The sequence below is a fragment of the Corvus hawaiiensis genome, chromosome 20, assembly GCF_020740725.1.
Source record: "Corvus hawaiiensis isolate bCorHaw1 chromosome 20, bCorHaw1.pri.cur, whole genome shotgun sequence".
NCBI classification, from domain to species: domain Eukaryota; kingdom Metazoa; phylum Chordata; class Aves; order Passeriformes; family Corvidae; genus Corvus; species Corvus hawaiiensis.
The window spans coordinates 10,484,719-10,507,706 of NC_063232.1; the positions used below are offsets into that span (position 1 = coordinate 10,484,719).

Below are 22,988 nucleotides of genomic sequence, written 5' to 3' on the forward strand. Positions count from 1 at the left end.
TGTGAGCCTGCTGCTCCAGGGGGGGATCCCCAGCGCTGCTGAGGGGCACAGCCCCCCAGCCCTGGAGGCCACCTTGTCCTCTCTCCTCTCGTGCTGCAAATAGATGGTGCTGTTTCTCCAGGAACCGCCGGCACCGAGGGGCCGCGCCCGTGCTCCTGGACAGACACCCAGGGCAGGAGCGCCTCGTGCCCTGCCACAGGGGATGTCCGCATCGGAGCGGCCCTTCCCTGCCCGCTCTGCTCGCTCCCTGCGCTTCGCGCTGGCATCATCAGTGACATCATCACCGAGGGAGGAACGGCTGCTGCTCCCAAGCCTCCCGGCACTGTTCCTGGTGGGCATCATGGAATGGGCATCATCTTCACAAGGCACAGCACAGCTTGAGGTTTTTCAGGGAAGCTCCAGAAATAACATCACGTGTCAGTGAAGGCATCTCATGGAGCTTCCCAGAATCCACAGCCACAGGTGGGCTCTTCTGCAAGTAAAGACCAGGCTGTAACTGCATATCCATCTGTTCCTGCCGTGTTCTCATGTGCCCACCACAGCCTCACCCCCCTCACAGGGAGCAATTCCTTCCCAATATCCCATCCAGCCCTGCTCTCTGGCACTGGGAAGCCATTCCCTGTGTCCTGTCCCTCCATGCCTTGTCCCCAGTCCCTCTCCAGCTCTCCTGGAGCCCCTTCAGGCCCTGCAAGGGGCTCTGAGCTCTCCCTGGAGCCTTCTCCTCTCCAGGTGAACACTCCCAGCTCTCCCAGCCTGAGAAATGTGTCAAGCTCTTGGTCTGGTCTTTCCACACGGGCTGTGGGGAACAGGGAAGCCACAAAAGGTGTGGAAGAGCCAGAGTTGGATGGAGGCTCCAGCCTGTGGCCCATTTTCTGGCTTGAAGGTAGTTCAGGGATGTTTTAGCTGCCTTTACGGGACACGCAGAGCAGCAGCAATGGGGTTGCACTTCCCTGAGCTCCTCCTGCTGCGAGCAGGGGATCCAAGGACTACCTGCTCCATCAGGAGCATCCACTGGATGTGTTCAGACACCGCAGCCCAAACCCTCGTCACAGCTGCCAGGAGAGGGGAAGGGCTGCCAGCCCCAGCCAGCAGCACCTGGGCACGCAGGCGGCACCGGGTGCAATCGGAATGACTGCTCCTGGCTCCCCTGGATCCGGGAGAGATGGGAATGGGTGCAATCGGAATGACTGCTCCTGGCTCCCCTGGATCCGGGAGAGATGGGAATGGGTGCAATCAGAGTGACTGCTCCTGGCTCCCCTGGATCTGAGAGAGATGGTGACGGGAATGGATGTGACAAGTGGAGAAGAGGTACAAGAGAGAGGGGGAAAGAACCAGAGGCAGTGCCTTGGTTTCTGAATTTGAAAAGATGGGAAAAGGTGGGGCTGCAGGGGCTCTCCCATAGGGAAAAATACCATTAATTATATAAGGAACAAATGGACAAATAGGGAAGGGAAGGGAAGGGAAGGGAAGGGAAGGGAAGGGAAGGGAAGGGAAGGGAAGGGAAGGGAAGGGAAAAGGGAAATGGAAAGGAAGGGGAAAGGGAAACAACAGGACCGATGCCACCTGAGGTCTCATTAGGCTTCAGGTGTGGGTGGCACAGCCCAGGGAAGGAGATGAGATTTCCTTTTCTGCCCTAAGAAACCTTTATTCCCCTCCTCTGAGCTCGGCTGGAGCTCCAGCACGGATTGCTGCAACCAGCGCCAGCACTGGTGAGGAACCAAAAATAGGACATTGGGGAATTGCATGGAAGCATTTGCCATGTGGAAATATCAATCTCTGCCTTGGGAAGGCTGGGTTGGAGTGGGTTTGGAGCTTTTTATTTTTAAAGGTGTGATGAGAATCACATGGAATGGAGTGCAGGGAAGGGTGGGCACAGCTGGGGCTGTCACTGAAGCATCAGTGCTGGGTTTTATCCTCTGGGAAAAGGGGAACCGGGTAGATCAGCCAGTGTGGGGCCAAAAGCAGAGCTCTGCTGGCTGCTCTGGGGAAGGGGAGGCAGCCAGGGGATCCTTCTTGGAGCTGCAACACTGGGAGGTGGGAGGTTTGTGTATCCCAGCCTTTGGAGTGAGAGCTGCTTCCAGCCAAGGAAGCACAAACATTTCCCATTCCCATGTGAATGATGAGAGGGTTCATGGGGCATGGGCCTGGTGAAGAGCAGGAATTGGCATCACAGCCACAGGGGGGGCTCAGAACCCTGGGCCATGCAAGGTGGGGCTGAGGGAGTGCTGGTAAAGGATGGACAGACCCCGAGGAGCTGGGGTCCCTGCTCTGATCCTCAGCAAGGGGAGAAGGGGCTGCAGGGGAGCAGTGCCTGGAGTTGGCAGCTCCCACAAGGCAGCTTTTCTCCACAGAAGAGGCCGTGGACCACCTCAGACCCTGCTGGTGGCCTCCTCTGGACCTGCTCTACCAGCTCCATGTCTCTGCTGGGATGAGCTGGAGGCAGCTCCAGAGGGGTCTCAGGAGAGCGGAGCAGAGGGGGAACATCCCCTCCCTCCCCTGCTGCCCACCCTGCTGGGATGAGCCCAGGAGACACTTGGCCCATGGCCAGGTCATGTTCCATTTGTCACCCACCAGAATCCCCCAGTCCTCCTCCACAGGGTGCTCTCCATCCATCCACCCATCCATCCATCCCTCCCTCCATCCATCCCTCCACCCATCCATCCATCCATCCCTCCCTCCATCCATCCCTCCACCCATCCATCCATCCATCCATCCCTCCCTCCATCCATCCCTCCACCCATCCATCCATCCATCCCTCCATCTGTCCATCCATCCATCCATCCATCCATCCCTCCCTCCCCCCCTCCCTCCATCCATCCCTCCCTCCCTCCCTCCCTCCCTCCCTCCCTCCCTCCCTCTCCTGTCAGTGCTGGCCCTGAGGATGGCCCTTCCCCAGGTCCCTGGTCCTGCACTCAGCCGGGCTGGATCAGCCTCAGGGCTCTGTGGGGAGGACAGGGGGTCCGAGGCAGGGCAGGGATGGGATATTGGGGTGCAGGACAGCGGGATGCAGGGAGGGATAATGGGATGCAGGTGGATGATGCCCACGGGGTGCAGGTGGATGATGCCCGCTGGGAGGCAGCTGGAGATGCCTCCCATCCATCCCAGTGCTGCTCTGCCCACCCCTCCTGCTCCTCCACCCCGGCAGCTCCTGGGGGAGCCAAACTGGGGTGACGGGGCACAGGGACGGGTGGTGTCTCCTGGCAGGGCTCCCCCACTGAGGGGGGGCACAGGGGTGCCCGGGGGCAGCCTGTGGAGGGCAATTCCATCCCCTGGCTCAGGCTCTGTCCTCCCAACTCCCCTCCCAGTCCCACACCAGCAGCACCCACGACCCCAAGGCACGTGAGAGGGGTACACCCGCTCCTTGTGCCCCCTCACCCCAGAGCTGGATCCCAAAGGGCTCTCCCACCGCACCCCGAGCTGGGTGTCCCCATGCGTGCAGCACAAACCCCCCAGTATCCATTTCAAGCCTTTTCCAGGGGAACAGGAACTGGGATCAAGAGGCCACAGGGAGGGCCACCACCAGCCTCAGAACGAGGGTGCCCAGGGATGGGGGATGCCCAGGAGTGGGGGATGCCCAGGGCCATGGGATGCCCAGGGGTGGGGGATGCCCAGGGGTGGGGGATGCCCAGGGCCATGGGATGCCCAGGGATGGGGATGCCCAGGGATGGGGGATGCCATGGGGTGGGGGATGCCCAGGGATGGGGATGCCCAGGGATGGGGGATGCCATGGGGTGGGGGATACTCAGGGATGGGGGATGCCCAGGGATTGGGGGTGCCCATGGGTGTGGGATGCCCAGGACCATGGGATGCCCAGGGATGGGGCATGCCCAGGGATTGGGGATGCCCAAGGGTGGGGGATGCCCAGGACCATGGGATGCCCAGGGATGGGGGATGCCATGGGGTGGGGGATACTCAGGGATGGCAGATGCCCAGGGATTGGGGGTGCCCAGGGGTGCGGGATGCCATGGGGTGCGGGATGCCCAGGACCATGGGATGCCCAGGGATGGGGCATGCCCAGGGATTGGGGGTGCCCAGGGGTGTGGGATGCCCAGGACCATGGGATGCCCAGGGATGGGGGAATACCCAGGGATGGGGGATGCCCAGGTGCCCCCATTTGGTGGAAGCCACGCAGGGTTGCAGACAAGCCGGGTCAGCCGTATTTATTGAGAACGGTTGTGGAGGGATAAAAATATTTCCACTACTCTATAAGAATTATAAACCTATACTCTCTGATCCGTTAATAAACGCCTCTAGGACCGTCATGCCAGGGGAGGAGCTTCTGTAAGAAAATAGCGAGATTAAAAAAAGGAAAGCGCTAAATATTCCCTGCGGGGCCCTGCCCGGGGGGGCCCTGCCCACGGGGGCCACGGGACCCACGGCTGGCACGGGGACACGGGGGACACACCCGGGTGCTGCCCTGGCACCCTGCAGCCCCCACCCCCGAGCCGCGGCCGGGCACAGCCCCTGCCAGCCACGCCCCACCCGGGGGACCCCGGCTCGGGTGCCCTGATGGGGACAGGACACATCCCCACGGCAGCGAGCTCCCAGCGATCCCACTGCTCCCAGTGATCCCACTGCTCCCAGTGATCCCACTGCTCCCGGTCCTGCCTGCATCCTCACCACCCCTGTGGTGCCCAGGAGGGGTTTGGATCCATCTCCCCGGGGATGCTGCGAGAGGCGGCCAGGGCTCACCCCAGGGACGCACAGCGGGGCTTTGCCGGCAAGCAACACAGCTGGGGACATCCTTGGGGACACAGGGACATTACACAGAGCCCTGCAGCAGGGTGGCATGGCTGGGGACATCCTTGGGGACACAGGGACATTACACAGAGCCCTGCAGCAGGGTGGCATGGCTGGGGACACCCTTGGGGACACAGGGACATTACACAGAGCCCTGCAGCAGGGTGGCATGGCTGGGGACACCCTTGGGGACACAGGGACATTACACAGAGCCCTGCAGCAGGGTGGCATGGCTGGGGACATCCTTGGGGACACAGGGACATTACACAGAGCCCTGCAGCAGGGTGGCATGGCTGGGGACACCCTTGGGGACACAGGGACATTACACAGAGCCCTGCAGCAGGGTGGCCATGGCTGGGGACATCCTTGGGGACACAGGGACATTACACAGAGCCCTGCAGCAGGGTGACATGGCTGGGGACATCCTTGGGACACAGGGATGCAACACAGCTCTGTGGGAAAGCAACACAGATGGGGACAGTCTGGGGGGACAAGCTGCAGTGCTCTGTAGGGGCAGCAACACCAAGAGGGACATGGTGGGGAACATGGGGACATCGCGGGGAACACGGGGACACGCAGCAGTGCCTCGCTGGGAAGCAACACAGATGGGGATAGCCTTGGAGAATACACAGGGCTGCTGTGCCAGGAAGCAGCAGGGACAGGGACATCCTGGGCACACAGGGACACCACAGACAAGCAAGTGACAGCAGGGGCCAAAATTCCAGCCACGGTCGGTGCTGTTGCCATGGGGTGAGAGGTGCCATGGGCACTGGACACTCGTTATTGCTTTACAGGGCCAACATCACGGGGGGCTGGGGGTGCCCAGCCTCTGATTTGGGGTCCAAGGGATTTTCCCTGGGGACGCTGATTCCCCAGTGCTCCCTGTGCCACAGCCCTGCTGCCGCTCGGTGGGGACAGGGTGACGACACAGGGCTGGACAGTGGCTGCCCCTCCATCCCCTCTGTCCCCTGTGGTCCCCGGGAGCTGCCGTCCCTCCGTGCCAGCCAAGGCCAGGGGGGAACAGCCCTGTCCCCCCCAGAGGGGCAGCTGGGGCCTTTCCTCTTCCCTTAGGCCAGGGCCAAGATGAGCATAAAGGCTGTAAGCAGGGAGCCCGAGGTGACACGGGGACAAGGGACACACTGTGGGGACCAGGCTGGCCGGGGCCCTCCCCAGAGCTGTGGGGAAACAGGGGAAGCCAAAGCTTGGGGGACCAAGCTGTCCCCAGCGAGTGGGGGGGACGGGGCAGGGGACCCCGGGCTGGGTGCCCTGTCCCCCGCTGTCCCCTCATGTCCCCCGGTGTCCCCGCGGGCCCTGGGCGGTTGCATAAGGCGATGCCGCAGCAGCTTAAGGTGGTGGGTGGGTGTCGGTACCGAGTCTGGCAGCGGGGCCGGGCGGGTGGAGCGTGATGTAAACATTTCTGATCGGGGCCAGGAGGAGGAGGAGGAGGAGGAAGAGGAGGAGGTGGAGGAGGGGCGGGCTAGTGCGAGTCCTTCATCTGCTTCTGGATCTTCTGCAGCATCTCCTGCATCCGCCGCAGCTGGAAGGGAGCAGAGCCGGGATCGTGGGTGCTGCCAAGCCCCAGCCACGCAGCGCCCGCGCAAGTGGGGCTCGGGCTGAGCATCCCAGACAAACTGGGATCACCGGGAGCTGCGGAGGTGCTGGGGGGAGCCCTTGGATGCACCTCCAGCCCCTGCTCGGTGGAGCAGCAGCCGCCGGGATGCTGCAGGAGGAACGGCTCCCGACGGCTGTGCCATGGGCGGGGTGGAGGGAGCGGGGAAGGGCCGTTGGGGGGCTCAGCCAGCCCCACACTCACCTCCTCATCCTTCTCCCGGATGAGCTTCTCCGTCTCCACATCCGGCACCGGGGGATCACGGGGATGGGGAAGTCTGTCCCGCTCTCCCGGGTCAGCTTGCTGTGGCAGAGAGAGGAGGTGAGGGTGCTGCCCCAGCCCCCGGGACACTGCCCCAGGGATGGCCCAACCCCCGCAGGTGCCCAGCAGCACCCCCTGCACAGCCCCTGGGCCCCGTGGCCACCACCGGAGCGGCCTTTTCCAGGCAAGCTCCAGGCACCCCCCAAACCTCAGCACCCCCAACCGAGGGGGGACCCAGGGACTTCCTCCGCACCCCTCCCATTCTGGGGAGGGACAATCCCGCTGGGGTCGGGCTCTCCTGGGCCGGTATTTTCCCTGCTGCTTTAAAACACCAAAACCTCGGCATCTCCCCTCTCTCCTGGCCTCAGGATGGGCTCTCCAGGCACCCCCACTGCCCTGCCAGCCCCAGGGATGCTCCATACCCTATTCCTGAGCCTCAGCTCCCGTTCAAGCCCATTCCAGCAGCCCATTCCGGCTGGAAAGAGCCGCGAGCATCCCCCAAGGCCACGCCACCGCGCAGGACCAGGGCCAGCCCAATCGATGGCTTCTCCCATACCCACGGCTCGGGGAGGGACCAGCTCTGCCACCCATCCCTGTGGATGCCACGTGCCACCCCAGCGGGTTGACAGCAAGGCCGGGACACCGACAGCGGCTGGCAGGGTCACGCGTGCTGCCACGTGCCGCGGCCAGCGCGGCCCTCCGGGCAAGGGGCTGATGGACACGGCTGCGGCACGGGCAGGACGGGCCAGCCCTGCCCCGCGGGGTCCCGCTGCGCCGGGGCTGGGCTGGGGCTGGGCTGGGGCTGGGCCGGGGCCAGGGACGGGGTTTGGCCGCCTTGGGAGCCTCTTGGGAAGGCGCTGCCGTTGTCTCGGTTCTCGCCGTGGGGAGCACGGGGAGCTGCTGCCAGCCCGGGCAGCCACACGAGGCTGGAGCGGGGCACCAGCAGTGGGGTGAGCAGCAAAGGCTGTCGGCACCCCAAAACCGCACCCCCGGGAGGGCAGCACACGCCCCTTGGGCAGCCCTGAGGGCCTCCGTGCCACCGAACACAGTGACACATCCCCCAGCCCTGGGGCAGCCGGGGTGACACCGCCAGCACGCAGCGTCCTTTGGCACCCCAGGGGCAGCTGGTGTGGGACACGAGTGGGTGGCCACAGGCCCAGAGTGGGTGGCCGCAGGGCGGCTCGCCCCGAGGGCAGCTGCCTGGCCCTTGCGCGGGCACAGAAGGACCAAGACAGCGTTGGGTACCAACAAGCACTTTATAGAGGGGCCGGGGGCGGCGGGGAGGGGGCGGCGCCCAGCGCGGCCCCGGGCGGTCCCGGCTCAGTCGGCGGAGCAGTCCCCCGCAGCACAGCCTCAGCACGGAGGGATGGCTCCTGCCCCGGGGCACACAGGGAGAGACGCTTACAGGTGCCTATAGAGGTGCCTATAGAGGTGCCTACAGCCACTGCCAGCCCCCCACAGCACGGCTGCAGCCCCCCGGGACCCGCAGAGCCTCCACTCGCTCCCACACTGCTCCAACCCCCCGGCTGGAGGGTGCCACCAGGGACCCTGCTTGGGGGGGTTCCCTCAGCACCTCGGGGTGGCAAAAGGGGGTGTGGGGTGCCGGGAATTCGGCTGATCCGGGAGCAGAGCCCCAGCACCGGCTTTTGTTTGGCTGTTGGAGCATCCCTGAGACACACCCAACCCTGAGGGGACACAGGGTCCCCCTTACTGCCAGAGCATATCCCTGGCCCCCAGCCCTGCGGGCACATGGGGTCCCCCCTCAGTACTGGAACACGCCCCTCAAACCAGCCCCAGCTCTGGGGAGATGCAGGGTCTCCCTCACTACCAGAGCATCCCCCCAGCCACCCTGGGGTCACAGAGTGCCCCTCACCACTGGAGCATCCCCGCTAAGACAGACCCAGCCTCGGGGGATGCAGGGTCCCCTCACTGCCGGGGGCACCCCCCCCGGCATTCTCAGCCCAAGGGCACAGGAAGGGCCCCCCACCACACTGGGGCCCCCCTCCACGGCACCAGGGCTGCCCCGCACGGACCCACACACAGCCCCGACCCGCCGACACGCCACTGCGGCGAGTGGGGTCACCCCAAAGGGAGAAGCCCCCACCCCAGCCCGGCCCCGGCCCCGGCCCCGGCCCCGGCCCGTACTTGCGGTTGCGCTCCTTGACCACCATGCGGGTCATGCTCTGGATGCACTGCGTGCGGTAGTTCTCGTAGTGCGTCTCCCGCGTCACGTCCTTGAGGTCCTGCATGTGCGTCCTCACCAGCATCGTCCGCAGCTTCACGAAGTCGCAGTGGGCCGGGTTCTCCACTGCGGGGTCAGGGGGTCAGGGGGCCACGGCCAGCGCCCCGCGTGTCCCCAAGGGCCGGGGTGGGACGGGGCGCCCCGCGTGTCCCCAGGGCCGGGAGCCAGCGGGGACTGCCCAGCGTTACCTTCCACGATGCCCCAGGGGTAGAGGCGCCCGCGACGCGCCGGCCCTTGGCCTCCACCACCGTGTTGCTGCCGATGACGGCGAAGGGGATGCTCTCCTGCAAGGGCATGGAGGGTCAGCAGGGCCCACATCTCTCCACATGCCCTCCTCGGCTGCGTCCAGCACCCATTTGCCAGGATACCCCAAAGCCCCGGCTGTGGAGAGCCCCCGTGGGACAGCAGAGGTCGTGGCAGGGGTTTCTCCACCCGAGCCCCACCCCACCAAGCCGCAGGTGGCACCCGGTGGGATCTTGGTGATGTGTCTGGGTAGTGAGGTATGTGACAGCTCCTCCACACTGGAGAGCTTGCATGGCCCTGAAGAGTCCTGCAGGTACCCCAGGGTGACCGGTCCTCCCGGCCATGGGGCTCTGCCCCTCCCGTGATGGGGCTGGAGGAGCCAGACCCACCTTCAGTGCCTGGTCCTGCAGCTTGAACTCCTCATCCTCGTCTGAGTCACACTCAGGGAATTGGTAGATGCGGATGCCGTAGTGGTCAATCTCCTCCCGGATCTGGAGGCAAAAAGCCCCCTGAGGGCAGGGCCCCAGCCTTGGGAGGGGCGTGGGAGGCACCACACAGGGCCAATGTCCCCCCCAAAGCCTGTTCCCCCCAAACCAGATGTCATGGACACCCCCCAATCCTTCCAAGCCCAGCTGAGCCCTGGGCAGACGTGTCCTTAGTGGCCATGGGGGCAACATGGTCCTCCACAGGGCTGCAAGCCTGGAAAGTGCTCCAGGCCAAACTCCAGGCAGGAGATGGATGGAGAGCCCAGGGCACGCCTGTGCCCAGGGACCAGCTGGGACAACTCCAAGCCGGCCCAGCTGCCCTCACCTTGTTCTTCATGCGCTCCACCTCAGCGGGCGTCAGGGTGTCAGCCTTGGCCAGCACAGGCACGATGTTCACGCGCTGGTGCAGGGCTCTCATGAACTCCACGTCCAGGGGCCGGAGCCTGCGGGGGGAGCCTGGTGAGCCCCATCCCGCCGAGCCCCTGCCCACCCCCCGGCAGCGCGGGCAGGGCTGCCCGTACCCGTGGCCAAAGGGCGAGATGAAGTAGATGCAGCAGTGCACTCGGTTGTCCTGGATGTTTTTCCGGTTGAGGCCACTTTCGTCACGGAAATACTGCTCGAACTGCTGGTCGATGTAGTCGGCCACCGGCCTTCCAGCTGCAGGGACAGCAAGGTGACACCGAGTCCTCTGTGGGACCCCCCGCTGCCTGTGGACCCCCAGCTCAACACCTCCCGTGGCTCAGCACCTAAGCCCGGTGAGCCGTGGACATCCCACCCACCCCGGGGAAACCCCCACCCCATGGCACTCACCATCCCACCCACGCCGGGAGACCCCCACCCCATGGCAACTCACCATCCCACCCACCCCAGGGAGACCCTCACCCCCATGGCACTCACCATCACCCCCACCCCAGGGAGACCCCCACCCCATGGCACTCACCATCCCACCCACCCCAGGGAGACCCTCACCCCATGGCACTCACCATCACACCCACCCCAGGGAGACCCCCACCCCATGGCACTCACCATCACACCCACCCCGGGGTGTCCACCCTGGGGACAGTCCCCACCCCGTGGCACTCACCACTCGGTGTTGTTGACGGCGTCCCCGAAGCCCGGCGTGTCCACGATGGTCAGGCGCAGCTTGACCCCCTTCTCCTCAATGTCCACCACGTGCTTGGTGATCTCCACTGTCTGCGTGATGCGCTCTGTGGGGGGCACACGTGTCACCGGGGGGACACCAGAGAGGGTGGAGGTGATGTGGGGACATGCTGCAACCCCTGGGTGTCATCCTCATCCTGGGGGCTGGGGTCACCCGGCTGGATCAGCCCTGACAGGCACCGTGCTCCAGCCCAGGAGAGGATGCTCCCCGCCGTGGTCCCCACGTCCCCATGGATGTGCACCCATCCCTCGGTGGCTGTGCCACTGCCACCCCAGGACCCCAGCTCGGGCAGCACGGGGCTCTGACCTTGCTGCACGAGCATTTCAGGCTCCCGGTACCCCCACATGTGACCCCACAGCTCCACACTGCAATGCCCCTTCACCCCAGGACCCTCCGTGTCCCTGCATCCCCAGGGATGCTCCTGCTCCATTGTGTGTTTTGGCTTTCACTCCAAGCAACGGAAACAAATCAAACAAACCCCTCAAACTCCTGGGGATTTGGGCAAGTTTGGGCCATTTTAATTCAAAAACTGGCTGCAGCTGAACTGGCACTGTGCCCCAGGCCCTGACTGTCCCCAGCCTCCCAGAAATGCTGCGGCCCCAGCTGATGCCCAACGAGCCAGGGCTTGTTTTCCCAGTGGGAATAAAGTCCCCGTGGGGGGTCCCCATCCTGTGCAGGGGGGACCCCACTGCCTCGGAGCAGCCCCCTGTGCGAGTGGGCAGCTGCAACGCACCACACGTGGCTTCAGAGGATGGGCCGGGAGAGGGGCTGCAGCCCCAGGAGCACCCCTGGGCTCTGCCACTGCCCAGCTCACCCAGGACACCCCTCTGGGCTGTGACTGTCCCCGCTGACCTTCAGCGTTGAGCAGCTTGCGGTCCCGGTACATGTCTGTCAGGAAGAGGCTGTTGACCAGGGTGGACTTGCCCAGCCCGGATTCTCCTGGGAAAGCAGGACAAAGATGAAGGGGGCAGCCAGTGTCCGCCACCCCTGTCCAGGGTGTTCGGGATCCAGAGTGGGGTCAGCACCCCCGGGCCGGGCTCAGCCCCCCTGGTACCTGCCACCATGAGGGTGAAGTCGAAGCCCTTCTTCACAGACTTGCGGTGCACCTGGTTGGGCAGCGTGGCAAAGCCCACGTACTCCTTGTCATCCTGCAGAGGGCACAGAGGACGTGGGACACGGGACACCGCCAGCCCACCTCCTACCCTGGAAAGCCCCTCCTTCCCCCCACCCACAGAGGGATTCCCAGGGTTGGAGTTCCCGGGGGTGAGGCCATGCCTGCCCAAAACCTTTGTGCTCACGGGATGGGAACATCCTCCATCCCGCAGCCCCTCGCCCCACGTGCGTCCCCCTCCCCACGGACACGTCCTGCACCTCGGAGGAGTCGTAGGGGTCCAGCTGCCCCCAGGGGCTCCGCGGGCGGTTGGGGCTGGGGGGCGGGGGCGCGGCGATGTGCTGCTGGAAATCCGAGGGCCGAGAGCGGGAGAAGAGCCTGGCGTCCCTCTCGTCGCTGGCTTCGTCAGGGGGGACCCTGCCCACGCTGCCCAGGGGGTGGCCGGGCTCCCGCCGGATCTCCGGGGCCTCCACCTTCCTGGAGCTGTCAGCTGGTGGGCAATCCCGCAGGAACTGGGTCAGCTCAGCTTCGTCCGAGTCCTCCTTCAGGAAACGCTTTATCTGGGGACCAAGGGAGGAGGTGACACTGGTGGTGGCAGTGCCAGCCCGAGATGGCACCACCCACCTCAGCCTCACAAGCCCCCAAGCCGCAGCAGCCAGACACATGCAGCCTCAAGGTGGCAGGGATGGGAGGAGAGAGGGGGCACGGCCACCCCAGGGGACCAGCCACCACCCTGGGGACAGCCACGGGGACAGCCGTGGGGATGGCAGTGGGCACAGCCGTGCACCCCGGGCGCTTACGGCTTGCGGCGTGGGGACGGCAGCCAGCTCCTGGCACTCCGGGGGGCAGGGGTGGGCGCCTTCCCCCTGGGCACCCCGCCGCTCCTCGGGGTCTTCTGGGGCAGCCAGGACCCCCCCGCGCCCCATGGCCTGCCAGGAGGACAGGGAGGGGGCCGAGAGGAGGCAGAGACACCAAGAAGAGGTGAAGAGCAGTGGGGAGGGTGACCTGAGCTGGGCCGCAGCCAGGGGGAGGCAGATGGTGGGCAGGGGTCCCCTGGTGCCCGTGCCCCCCGCCTGCTGCCCGTTCACAGGGGGCCAGCACGGGCGATGGCACAAGGGACCCCCGTCCCTGCAGTGCCAGGAGGCCGCCAGGGCGGGGGACCCGGCCCAGGGACTGACCAGGACCCCGACACCTCCTTCGCCTGGCTCTGCCCGTCCCGGAGCGGGGACTGGGGGAGACAGGCACAGCTGCCCCCGAGCTGCTGCCCCCGTGGGGTGGCGGGGCTGGGACGAGGGCCGGGGACGCCGGGATTGGGATGGCTCCACATCCTGTTTACAAGCGCTGGAGGGAGGAGACGCGTTCCCAAGGGCACGTCCGGCAGCGGCTCCCGTGGGGCCAAGCCCTGCTGCCAGCAGGCACCAATGTCCCCAAGATCCCACGGCAACTGCCAGGCGACCCCAGCCCCACGGGCAGTGAGACCCCAAACGAGAGGCACGCCGGGGCCGGGGGAGCCCGTGACCCTGCAGGCTCCCAGCCGGGGGTCAGTGCCCCCCCCAGACCGGGGCCTCGAGGCGAGAGCCCTCCGTGGGGACACGTGTCCTCCCCCACGCCGTGTCCCCGCTCGCTGGCGGGGCGGGCAGCGGTGCCGGCGGCAAGGCGAGATGCGCGGAATTAGCGGGCTGGAAACAAGGTCACGGCGCTGCCGGGGCTGAGCGCTCGCACGCCTGGCCCCCGCTCCCGCTGCCCCCCCGCTCCCCGCTGCCCCCGCTGCCCCCACGGCCACCGCACGGGGACTGCGGTGCCAGGCTGGGGGGCAGCAGGTGGCCCCATGGCGGGGGCTGCGGGACCCCCGCGCTCCCCTGTCCCGCAGCGGGTCCCGAGTGCTCGGTGGTTCTGTGTGACCGCAGCATCCTCTTCCTCACCGCCCGTAACCTGGGGGGGCTCAGCGGCAGCCCCCAGCACAGCACAGCCCGGCTGGGGACACTCGGGGATGGGAGATGATGCCACCACCAGCGGCGAGCGCTTCCAGCCCTGCTGCCGCTCGCTCCATCCCTCGGGGCTCCAGCCCTCTGGGGCTCGCCCTCGTCCCCCCAGAGAAGCCGATGACCTCGGCAGTGCCGCGGCACCGAGGTTTGCGCCGCGTCCTTGGGGGTCCTTCAGCAAGTGCGGCCCCCGGCAGGGCTGTCCCAGGGACAGAGCACCGGCTGTGGCACCTTCCCGCAGCACCGGGCTGGTCCGTGCCCCCCACCCGCCCTGCCCCCTCTCTCGCCCCGCCGGGGACGGGTGCTGCCCCCCGTACCTCTTGCCCAGGCTGCAGCTCGGGGCAGGTGGCCATGGCCCAGCCGGTGTCGCCCGTGGCCAGGAGAAGATGCCGAGTGGCACCGGCTGCGTCGAGGGCTGGGGAGCAGCATTAGCATAACTCCACCCTGGGCAGGCTCCGCGCCCCGCGGCACCCAGGAGCCAGGCACGGCCCCGGCGAGGGGCAGGGGATGGGAGAGGGACCCCCGGGGCACAGCCAAGCCCAGCTCCTGCCCGGCTGCGGAGAGTTCAAGGACCAGCCAAAGGAGGTCCTGAGGGGCTGCAGGACCACCACCATCAGCACCAGCAGCACCCCTGGGCTGAACACACAGATTGGCTGCAGCCCAGGAGGACACGCAGTCCTTGGAAACACCTCTGTCCTGGGACAAAAACCCGCTCCATCCCGGGACAAAAATCTCCCTCCATTCCAGGACAAAATGCCCCTCCATCCCAGTGCACACCACGTCCTCTCCCACTGCCCACCTGGAGCACCCCCCAGCAGGTCTCCACAGCCTCCTTGAGGTCAGAAACCCAGTTTTCCATAAAAACTCTTTGAAAACTGCACACTTTTGCACCTGACAATTAAAGCTTCCCCCCATGGCTCCAAGCTCCTGCTCGAGCTGGGCCTGCCTGGGAAGGACCCAGGCCTGGACTGGGAGAAGCAGGGATGCTGCCTACCGCAGGGATGCTGCCTACCACAGGGATCCCAGGCAGAAGCTCCAGCGTTCCTGCCTCGGCTTTCCCGGCTCATCCCTGGGAGGCGAAGGGTTAACAGTGCCCCAGGAGGAGCCGTGGGTGGCAGTCAGGGTTCCCCAGCTGTCACTTCGGGGTCACCAGGGACGGTGATTCACCTTGATGCATGTCGAGCTGCATCAGAGCAGCTCAGGCGCGATCCAGGGTCGCTCGGCCGCTTTCCAAGCGTCCCGGCCGGCACTCCCGGCAGGAGCGGGGATTTACGGCAGCGAGAGCCCGGGGCTGTGCCGGTGGCCCCGTAAGCAGATTACACACGCGGCTGAGTGCAAGCCGGCCTCACACCCGGGCTGTCAGCGGCCCCGCAGCCCCAGCCAGGGGCCACACGCGCCGCCTCGTCCCCGCCTGTCACTCTGCATCGCACCGTCCCCGCGCGGTGACAGCCCGCGGGATGCGGCACGGGGGGACACGGGGGCAGCGGGCACAGCCTGAGCTAGGAGAGCCACCGGCTGCCCCTGAGCATCCTTCCACCGGGCACCACATTCCCTTGGGAGGTGCTTTCCCAGCCTGCTTCTGCAGGGAAAGGAAGGGAACACCCCGGCGAGGTGCTGCCCCACCGCCAGGCTGACGGGGGCGGTCCCAAGCTCTCTAAAGGTGACACCCAGAATGCCACCCGCGGCACAGCCACTGTGTCGCTATGGCCGAGCATCCCAGGCACAAGCGCTGTCCCAAAGGCACGAACCCCACGCAGGACAAGCACTTGGTGGCCCCCAGCGAAGCCCAGCGCTGCCAGGACTAGCCCAGCACTTTCCCGGGGTGACAGGACCCGGGCTGTGCCTGCTCCACCCCGCCTCTGGATGCACGGGATGCTCCCACAGGAGAATCAGGGTTTCGTACCCCCAGCTCTGCCACCCCACCCACGAGTGGCATTCCAGCTGGGAAACTGAGTCTCCCAGCAGCTCCGAGAGGAGCAGGGCGCTGGGCACCCTGTGAGTGGGGGGCAGGCGGTGGTGTGGGTCGCTGCTCTGGGCAGGGGGTCAGCACCAGGCAGGTGAGCAGGGGGGATGAGAACCGCATCCCTTGGTGCAGCAGCTCCAGTCCCTTTCCTGCAGGGAATCCTCCAGCCTGAAGGACCTGGAAGCATCTGAGTGGGGAACCCAGGATGGGACCACGAGCGGTGGCTCCTCGTAAGCCGGGACATGACAGCAGGGCCTGTTCCAGGCTGGAAAGCAGGTGGCATGTCAGCACGTGGGGCTGGGCAAGGTCTGACCCACTCAGAGCCGAGAGCAGAGATCGGGGGAGACCCCTGCTCATCCTGCCCCTCCGGGCCAGCCGGGAACTGCTTTGGGGACTGAGGGATGTGGCACCGGTGGCAGGGACACCGGCTCTGCCTCTGCAGATCCTTCTGGAGCACCTCCAGCCCCAGCTCATCCCGCGTTCACGGACGCGGGAGCCCGGCTGCTCCTGGTCCCCAGCGGTGACTGCCGTCCTCCCCCCGATGTTTCCAGGGCTGGATGAGTGCATCCCAAAGCCACAGTCTGGAGCCTGTCGGGAAGGCGCTCCGTTGCGACATGCTCCGCCAGCCGCCCTCCTCTCTGCTTTCGCTGCTCCAGCTCCGGAGGAATGTGCCGGGCTGGTTCCCACGGCGGCTGCCGGGGCAGCGCGGCCGCAGCGCTCCCCACCGAGGCCACTTGTCCCAGCGGCCACAAGCCGATGCCACGCGAGCCACGGCCACAACCCTCCGTCCTCATCCTCACCCTGGACACAGCCTGAGGTCCCCGCGGAGACGTGGCCCGGCCGAGCGGCTCCTGGGGACCTGCCACCACCGCGGAGGGCTGAGGCAGGACGGGAGATGCAGAACAAGCTCCCGCGGGCCGGCAACGCCAGCGGCGGCTCCGGACCTTGCCGGTGAGTACAGAGCCGGCTCCGTGCGTGTGACGGTCCCGGCCGAGGGCCCGGCCAGGCTGGCAGTGCCGCCAGCGCCGCAGCACGGGGACCTGCCAAAAGCTGGGGACCGATGCTCAGCACGGAGCCACGCCAGAGCAGGAGCCACGCTCCCGCTGCCCACGCACGGACACCCGTGGGGGGAGCGCAGGACGGGGGGACACGCAGGTGACGCTCCCGAGCGCTGCCCTCCCGGATGCCCCAATAAGGGGCCCGTGGTCCCCCCGCCTCCCCCGGGGGCCGGGCAGGTGCTGCCCCGCCGCCCGTGTCCCCCCCGCGCTCCGCTGCGGCACCGGCGGCCCCGGTCCGCTCCGCCCCCGCGCACCGTCACCTTCACGGAGGGCAGCGGGCTGCGGGAGCGGGCCCGGGCTGCGGGAGCGGGCCTGTGCCACCGTGCGGGGCGGTGCGGGGCAGCCCGGCCCGGGCCGGTCCCACGTCCCCGCCGGCCTTACCATGGCTGCGGCGCCGGGCGCCGTCCGGGAGCGGCGGCTGCCGATGGGCACGGCCGGGCCCCGCCGCGGATTAGCAGAAATAGCAGCGGCGGGGGCGGGGGCGGCCCCGGGGCGGGGCGGGCGGGGGGGCGGGCGGGGCGGCCGCTCGGCATCACCGACAGCGGCACCGGGCACCGGCACCGGCAGCGGCACCGGCAGTGGCAACAGCGCCCGGCAGCGCGCACTGCACAGGGGCACCGGGCACAGGCACACGGCACCGGCACCGGGGCCGAGCAATGTACACCGGGCACCGACACCGACATCGGGCACCGGGACCAGGCACCGCACACCCGGCACTGGCACCACGCACTGGGTACCGGTACCGGGCGCTGGGCATCAGCACCCAACCTTGGCAGTCGGCTCTGGCATCAATACCTGGCGTCGGCCCCGGGCACTCCCCTTGGCAGCTGGCACCGGGGCCAGGCACCAAGCAGCAGGCACCAGCTCTGGCAGCACTCACCGGGCACCGGGAACTGCACGGTGGGCACGGGGTGGTGGCACAGGGCAGCAGCACCGGGCAGAGGGCTCCAGCATCAGCGCTGGGGCACCAGCGCCAGGAACAAGACACTGCACCAGGGACAGGGCACCGGTACCAGGGACAGGGCACAGGCGGCCCGTGCAGGGCACCAGTACTGGGTACTGGGCATTGACAGGGCCCGGTGCAGGCAGTGGGGACAAGGCCCCAGCACCAGTTGCTGGTGCAGGTGAGAGGGAACAGCCCCCGTGCCGGGGAGTGACCTCCTGGCAGTGCCACCAGTACCAGGTACTGCGCAGGAGGCACTGGGCTCCACACAGCCACTGGCGGCTGGGAGCACTGGGCACCAGCTCGGGGCTGTTAGGTACTGGGAAAACGCCCCAGCACCACACATCCCGCATCACCCGCTGGGCACCAGGGACTGCGCTGGGTACCAGGGACTGCGCTGGGTACCAGGGACTGCGCTGGGCACGGGTCACCGGATCCCAGTCTCCCAGTTCTCCCTCTGCAAAATCCCAGCTCGCCTCCCCCTCCCGAAGCCGATGCCGAGCCACCCTGCCCCTGGCCGGTGGGCTGGCAAAGGGACCCAGACACCCGGCTGGCTGTGTCCTGCCCCCATTCCCACTCCCATCCCGCATCAGGGATGGCAGCCGCTTCCCGGGGTGCCCCCGGCCCCAAGCCCGTGTGAGTGGCAGTGGCACGCGGCCGTGTCCCCGTGTCCCCGAGGGCAGGGAGGACACTGGCACCGCGCGGGGTTGCCTGGGGCGCTCGTGTTCCGGCCATGAAAGGGGCCGGGGGAGCCTTGGCCGCGGTGGCCGTTGCCCGTGGCGAGCAGCTGGCAGAGCTCAGCCCTCCCCAAATTTCAGTCTCCCAGTCCAGCTGTCCCTCAGGACTGTCCTTGTCCCACCTCAAACTCACTCCAAGCCACGGGGGTGGCGAGGCCACATGCATTCCCAGAGGATCCCTCTCATAGGCTTCCCCTCCCTGCCTCAGTTTCCCTGCCCATAAGAAAAGCCAGTGGCAATTCCCCAGGAGGAGAAGACGGATCCAGCCCCGGTCAGGCTCTGACCGAAGCTGTGTGACTCCACAGGGACCATCTCAGCCTTGTCCCCAGCCTTGTCACCGCCTGGAGTCTCTTCCCCTCGGACATGACAGAGCCAGGCTGTGTCCAGATGGCTCCACATTCCCTTTATTCCCATAAATAAATATCACAGGCTCGACGCAGCCTCAGAGAGCACCGGTGGTCACCTCGACCCTGTATATTTGGGCGCTCCAGGCAGGGATCCCGCTCTCCCAGCACTCCACCTTGGCCGGCTGGGGGGTCCAGGCAGGGTCAGGTAGGGGCAGGCAGGTGAGGGTGACTGTTTACATCCCTAATCCCACAGGCAGCGCTTTCCTCCGAGATTACCGGGGATTAGGGGCTCGGGGGCTCCAGGAGCTCAGCCCGGGCTCTCCCTGCCCTTCAAGGAGTACCGCTGAGCCCCGCGGGGGCGAGCGGGCGCTGCCGGGATGAGCCGGGCGTTCTCAGCCGGGCACTGCTGGGCCGAGCTGGGTGTTCTCGGCCTGGCCAGCGGGCACAGCCGGGAGCGGCCACCCGCTTGCCACGGCCTCGCTCCGGTAGCCCAATGCCCATCGAGGCCGGGGAGCTGCAACCTGCGCTTTACACAGAGCATTAAAAGCTGAAGGGATCAGGGGCGGAGCGGGAGGGCACAGGGGGCTGCACGTTCCTGGCTGGGCGATGACGCAAAGGGGAGCGATGGTGACGCCCAGGGAGGCTGGCACTGCTGGAGAGGTCCCCAAGGTCCCCGAGGCACGCCGGGGTCCCTCGGCCCGGCGGCAGCAGCGATCCCAGGTCCCGGCCCGGCTGAGAAGTCTCCGCTCGCTACCGGGGCCCAGAGCTCTATAATTACCATGGGAGGCTGAGTTATTTCGGGAAGCGGCTTTGCTGCTGCCAAAGCTTTTATTCCTCCAAACCAAAACAAGATGGAAAGAGCCCAGCCCAGGATGCTGCATCCGGCGGGCGTGGGGAGTTTAACCTCCTCGCTGCCTGCGCCGGGGCTGCCGGCTCCCCCGCTGCATCACCCGCACCGAGACGGGGCCGGGGCGCTGGGAGGTTCACAGGAGGGTCCGAGGGGAAGATTTGGGGTCATGGAAACCACAGGGTGTCAGCCAGGCATGGGATGGGGCTGGGGTCAGCCCCGTGCTCAGCTGCTGGCGGGTCCGGAGGCCACATGTTCGGATGCTTCCCTGCATCCGTGAGAACCTCTATTTTTAGCTCTTTCTCTTGCAACGGGTCGCGTTTTGGGGCCTTCCCAGCGCGGTGGCTGGGCCGAGGAATGCCATGTGCATGGACAGGAGCACCTCGTTGCTGCTCCCAGTGACACAGCCCAGGGGACAGAGCCCCAGGGGTCCATCCCCAAAGCCACCAGACAGGCAGAAGCCCTGCTCTCCACTCTCCAAAGCAGCCAAACAGACTCCAAGCCGGGAACAAACTCATTTTTCACACAGTGGAAAAGATGAGCCACATCAGGTACCCTACAGTGCTCCCCAAGAGCTGCTCCAGCACAAGGATGAGGTGGGTTGGGGGTCTGTGTTCAGGGTGGACCCCAAAAACCTGGGGTGTAACTCCTGCCCTTGGGCCTCTTCCCCTTGGTCTGAGCCCACAAGGGCTGCCCGTGCCTGGGTTGCTCCCTGTGCTTGGGTCTTAAAGAGCAGCCAATTGCCCCCAAACCCAAAACCCACATGCCAGGGTCTTCCAGCTCCCCAAACCCACACACCAGGGTCCCCTAAACCCACTTGTCAGGGTCCCACAGCTCCCCACGCCCACATCCCAGTGTCCCTGTCCTTGGGTTGTCTCTGCAGGGAGCCCCTGCTCAGAGCCTGGGGGTTCTGAGGGTCCACATTCCCCGAGTCCAGGCAGTGCCAGTCCCTCAGAGGGGTTTGGGCATGGGATGAGCTCTATGGGATGGTGACAACAGCAGTGGGGACGGTGGCACAGCCATCCAAACCCACGAGCCCACACAAGGCCCCCTGCCCTCCTTGGACTGAACCTTCCCACAACTCATCACCTGTCACCAGCCCCCAAATCCCTCACAAAGGATTCACCAGTTGATGCTGCCCATCCCTGGTCCTGCCTGGGGACCTGGTGGCATTGGGAAACCAGGAGCACCCATCACTCACCTCCCACTCTGGAGCCCCAGTGGGAAGGGGCTGTGCTGGAGCTGGGGGAGGACGGCAGCGGGACTGAGGAGAAGCCACTTTTCCCAGCAGAAGCAGCTGAGGTTTCCAGGGCTCCCCAGCTGTCCCCTCCCAGGTGCTGTGTCCCCACAAGAGCAGCAGTGGGGTTGGGGATGGGCCCCATGTGCCCCCAGCTGGCAGAGAGGGGCAGGATGGCAGAGCTGCATTCCCAGTGTTGCTTATGCAGACCTTACAAAAACTGCTGGCAAATGAGCGGGGGAACGTGTGTTCCAGGGGCTTTTCTTGCCTGGATTTGGCCAGTCTCACCTGTCAGGGACCAGAGGACACCTGAGGGGGGACAGGAGCTGCAGTGACAGCCCTTCTTCCCATCCTCACGTCCCACACCCCGCTCCAGTGAAGGGGAAATTGAGGCAGTCAGGTACCGACCCTTCACCATTGGCCTTGGAGCTCCACCGGGGTTTTGGGCATCTGGACATTCCCCTGGAGCCACCCGGTCCTGGTGACACGTGTGACCCAAGGAGGTGGCTCCTATCGCAGCCCAGGCCGCAGAGGGGGACACAGAGGTGGGACAGTGACACCAAATCACCGAGGGAGGGCTCAGGCTGCTCCAGACCCACACAAAGCCCCTGGTCCTGAGCCAGAGGGATGGATCCTGTACCCAGGGGACAAAGGTGGCGCTGGGGACAGGGCCAACCACGACAGACACCCCGCAGAGCCATGTGCCAGATGCAGGAGGGGGATCAGAGGGCTGGAGGACAGGAATGGTCCCAGGATGTCTCCAGTCCAGCCTCTGGCTCAAAGCCAGGATGGGCTGAGGTGGAAAGGGCTCCAGAGGATCCCAGAGCCACTGGCTGCTCTGGGAAATCCTCATGTGGGGCTGAGTCTTGCTGTGGCCAGGGATGGGGCCCAGACCCCATGTCCCCATGGAGCTGGACACCCCAGCTGGACCCAATGACCCCTCTGCAGCTCCACACATCCCTGCGGAGCTGGGCACCCTCGTGGGATCCCAGTGACCTCCTCCAGCCCCACACCTCCCTACAGAGTCAGGTGCCTTGGTGGGATCCCAGGAATCCTTTTCCATCTCCACACCTCCCTATGGAGCTGGGTGTCCAGACTGGCCCCCAGCACCTCCTCTCCTTGCACATCTTAAGCCTCACAAGGACCCTCTGCCTGTCACCCCTGTCACAAGATGTCCCCCAGGAGGGTCCCTGCAGCAGCAGTGCCCCCCTTGCCCAGACTCTGGGAGAACCTGCCCTTCTCCCTCTGCACTGGAGCCCCAAACTTTCCCCCGAGGAAGCTGACAAACCCGTGGCCGATGGGTCATGGCTGGAGCCGGAGCTCTCAGGGTATCCTTGCCAGAGCCACCGGTGCCTTCGGCCACCCCCTTGGTGTGGACCCCTGGCTCCCCACGTGCCACCATTCCAAACTGGGGTCAGGCGTGGGCAGGACCCTACCAAGGACATCCCAGGGTGGGCACAGAGCAGGACCTGGGAGGGGACAGTGGATGCGGTGGCAGCTCTTGGTGGCCTGTGACATGGTCTGGGTGGCCCTGTCCCTCCTGGGAGGGAATGGCTGGAGGGGACGGCCAGGTGCTGGTGCTGGGATGAGCCCCTCCCACGGGCACTGGGTCAGGCTGGACTGGGGCTGGATTTGGGCACAGGGCACTGCACACCTCTGGGGGGGCTTTGGGGTGACAGTGACAGCAAGAGGCCAGTGCAGCTGTGCCAGAGCCACCTCCCTGCCTGGTGAGGGGGGGGTCCCAGCTTGGTCTGGGGTGAGTTGCTGGTCACAGGGGTGACTGAGTGGCCACTTGTTGTGGCCAGCTGCTGGCTCTTGCCCCAGGGGCCACCAGCAAGTGTCGCAGTGGGTGTGGTGTCCCTGACACCACCGGGTACAGCACACCCACAGCGGCACCCGGCTGGGTGAGGGGCTGGGCAGGTCCCAGGGGTTTGGGGGTTCAGGGGTTCCTGCTGCAGGGCTGGGGGTCTCCCGGAGACCTGCTCTCCTGTGGCAGCAGGGGACTGGGGACTGTGGTGTTT

At 66.3% G+C, this 22,988-nt stretch overlaps 1 protein-coding gene across 1 annotated transcript; it reads right to left on the minus strand.

Annotated features, from left to right (window-relative positions):
* Positions 1 to 4,896: 4,896 nt before the first annotated feature.
* On the minus strand, positions 4,897 to 16,980 carry SEPTIN4 (septin 4). The gene is given in 16 exon segments (XM_048324725.1): positions 4,897 to 6,277; positions 6,554 to 6,609; positions 6,612 to 6,652; positions 8,756 to 8,918; positions 9,041 to 9,076; positions 9,079 to 9,136; positions 9,485 to 9,586; positions 9,906 to 10,023; positions 10,102 to 10,230; positions 10,296 to 10,301; positions 10,665 to 10,788; positions 11,595 to 11,681; positions 11,797 to 11,890; positions 12,114 to 12,413; positions 12,654 to 12,782; positions 14,153 to 16,980. Coding segments are annotated over 16 exon segments (1,539 nt in total). The 5' UTR covers positions 14,189 to 16,980; the 3' UTR covers positions 4,897 to 6,217.
* Between the last annotated feature and the right edge of the window lie 6,008 nt (positions 16,981 to 22,988).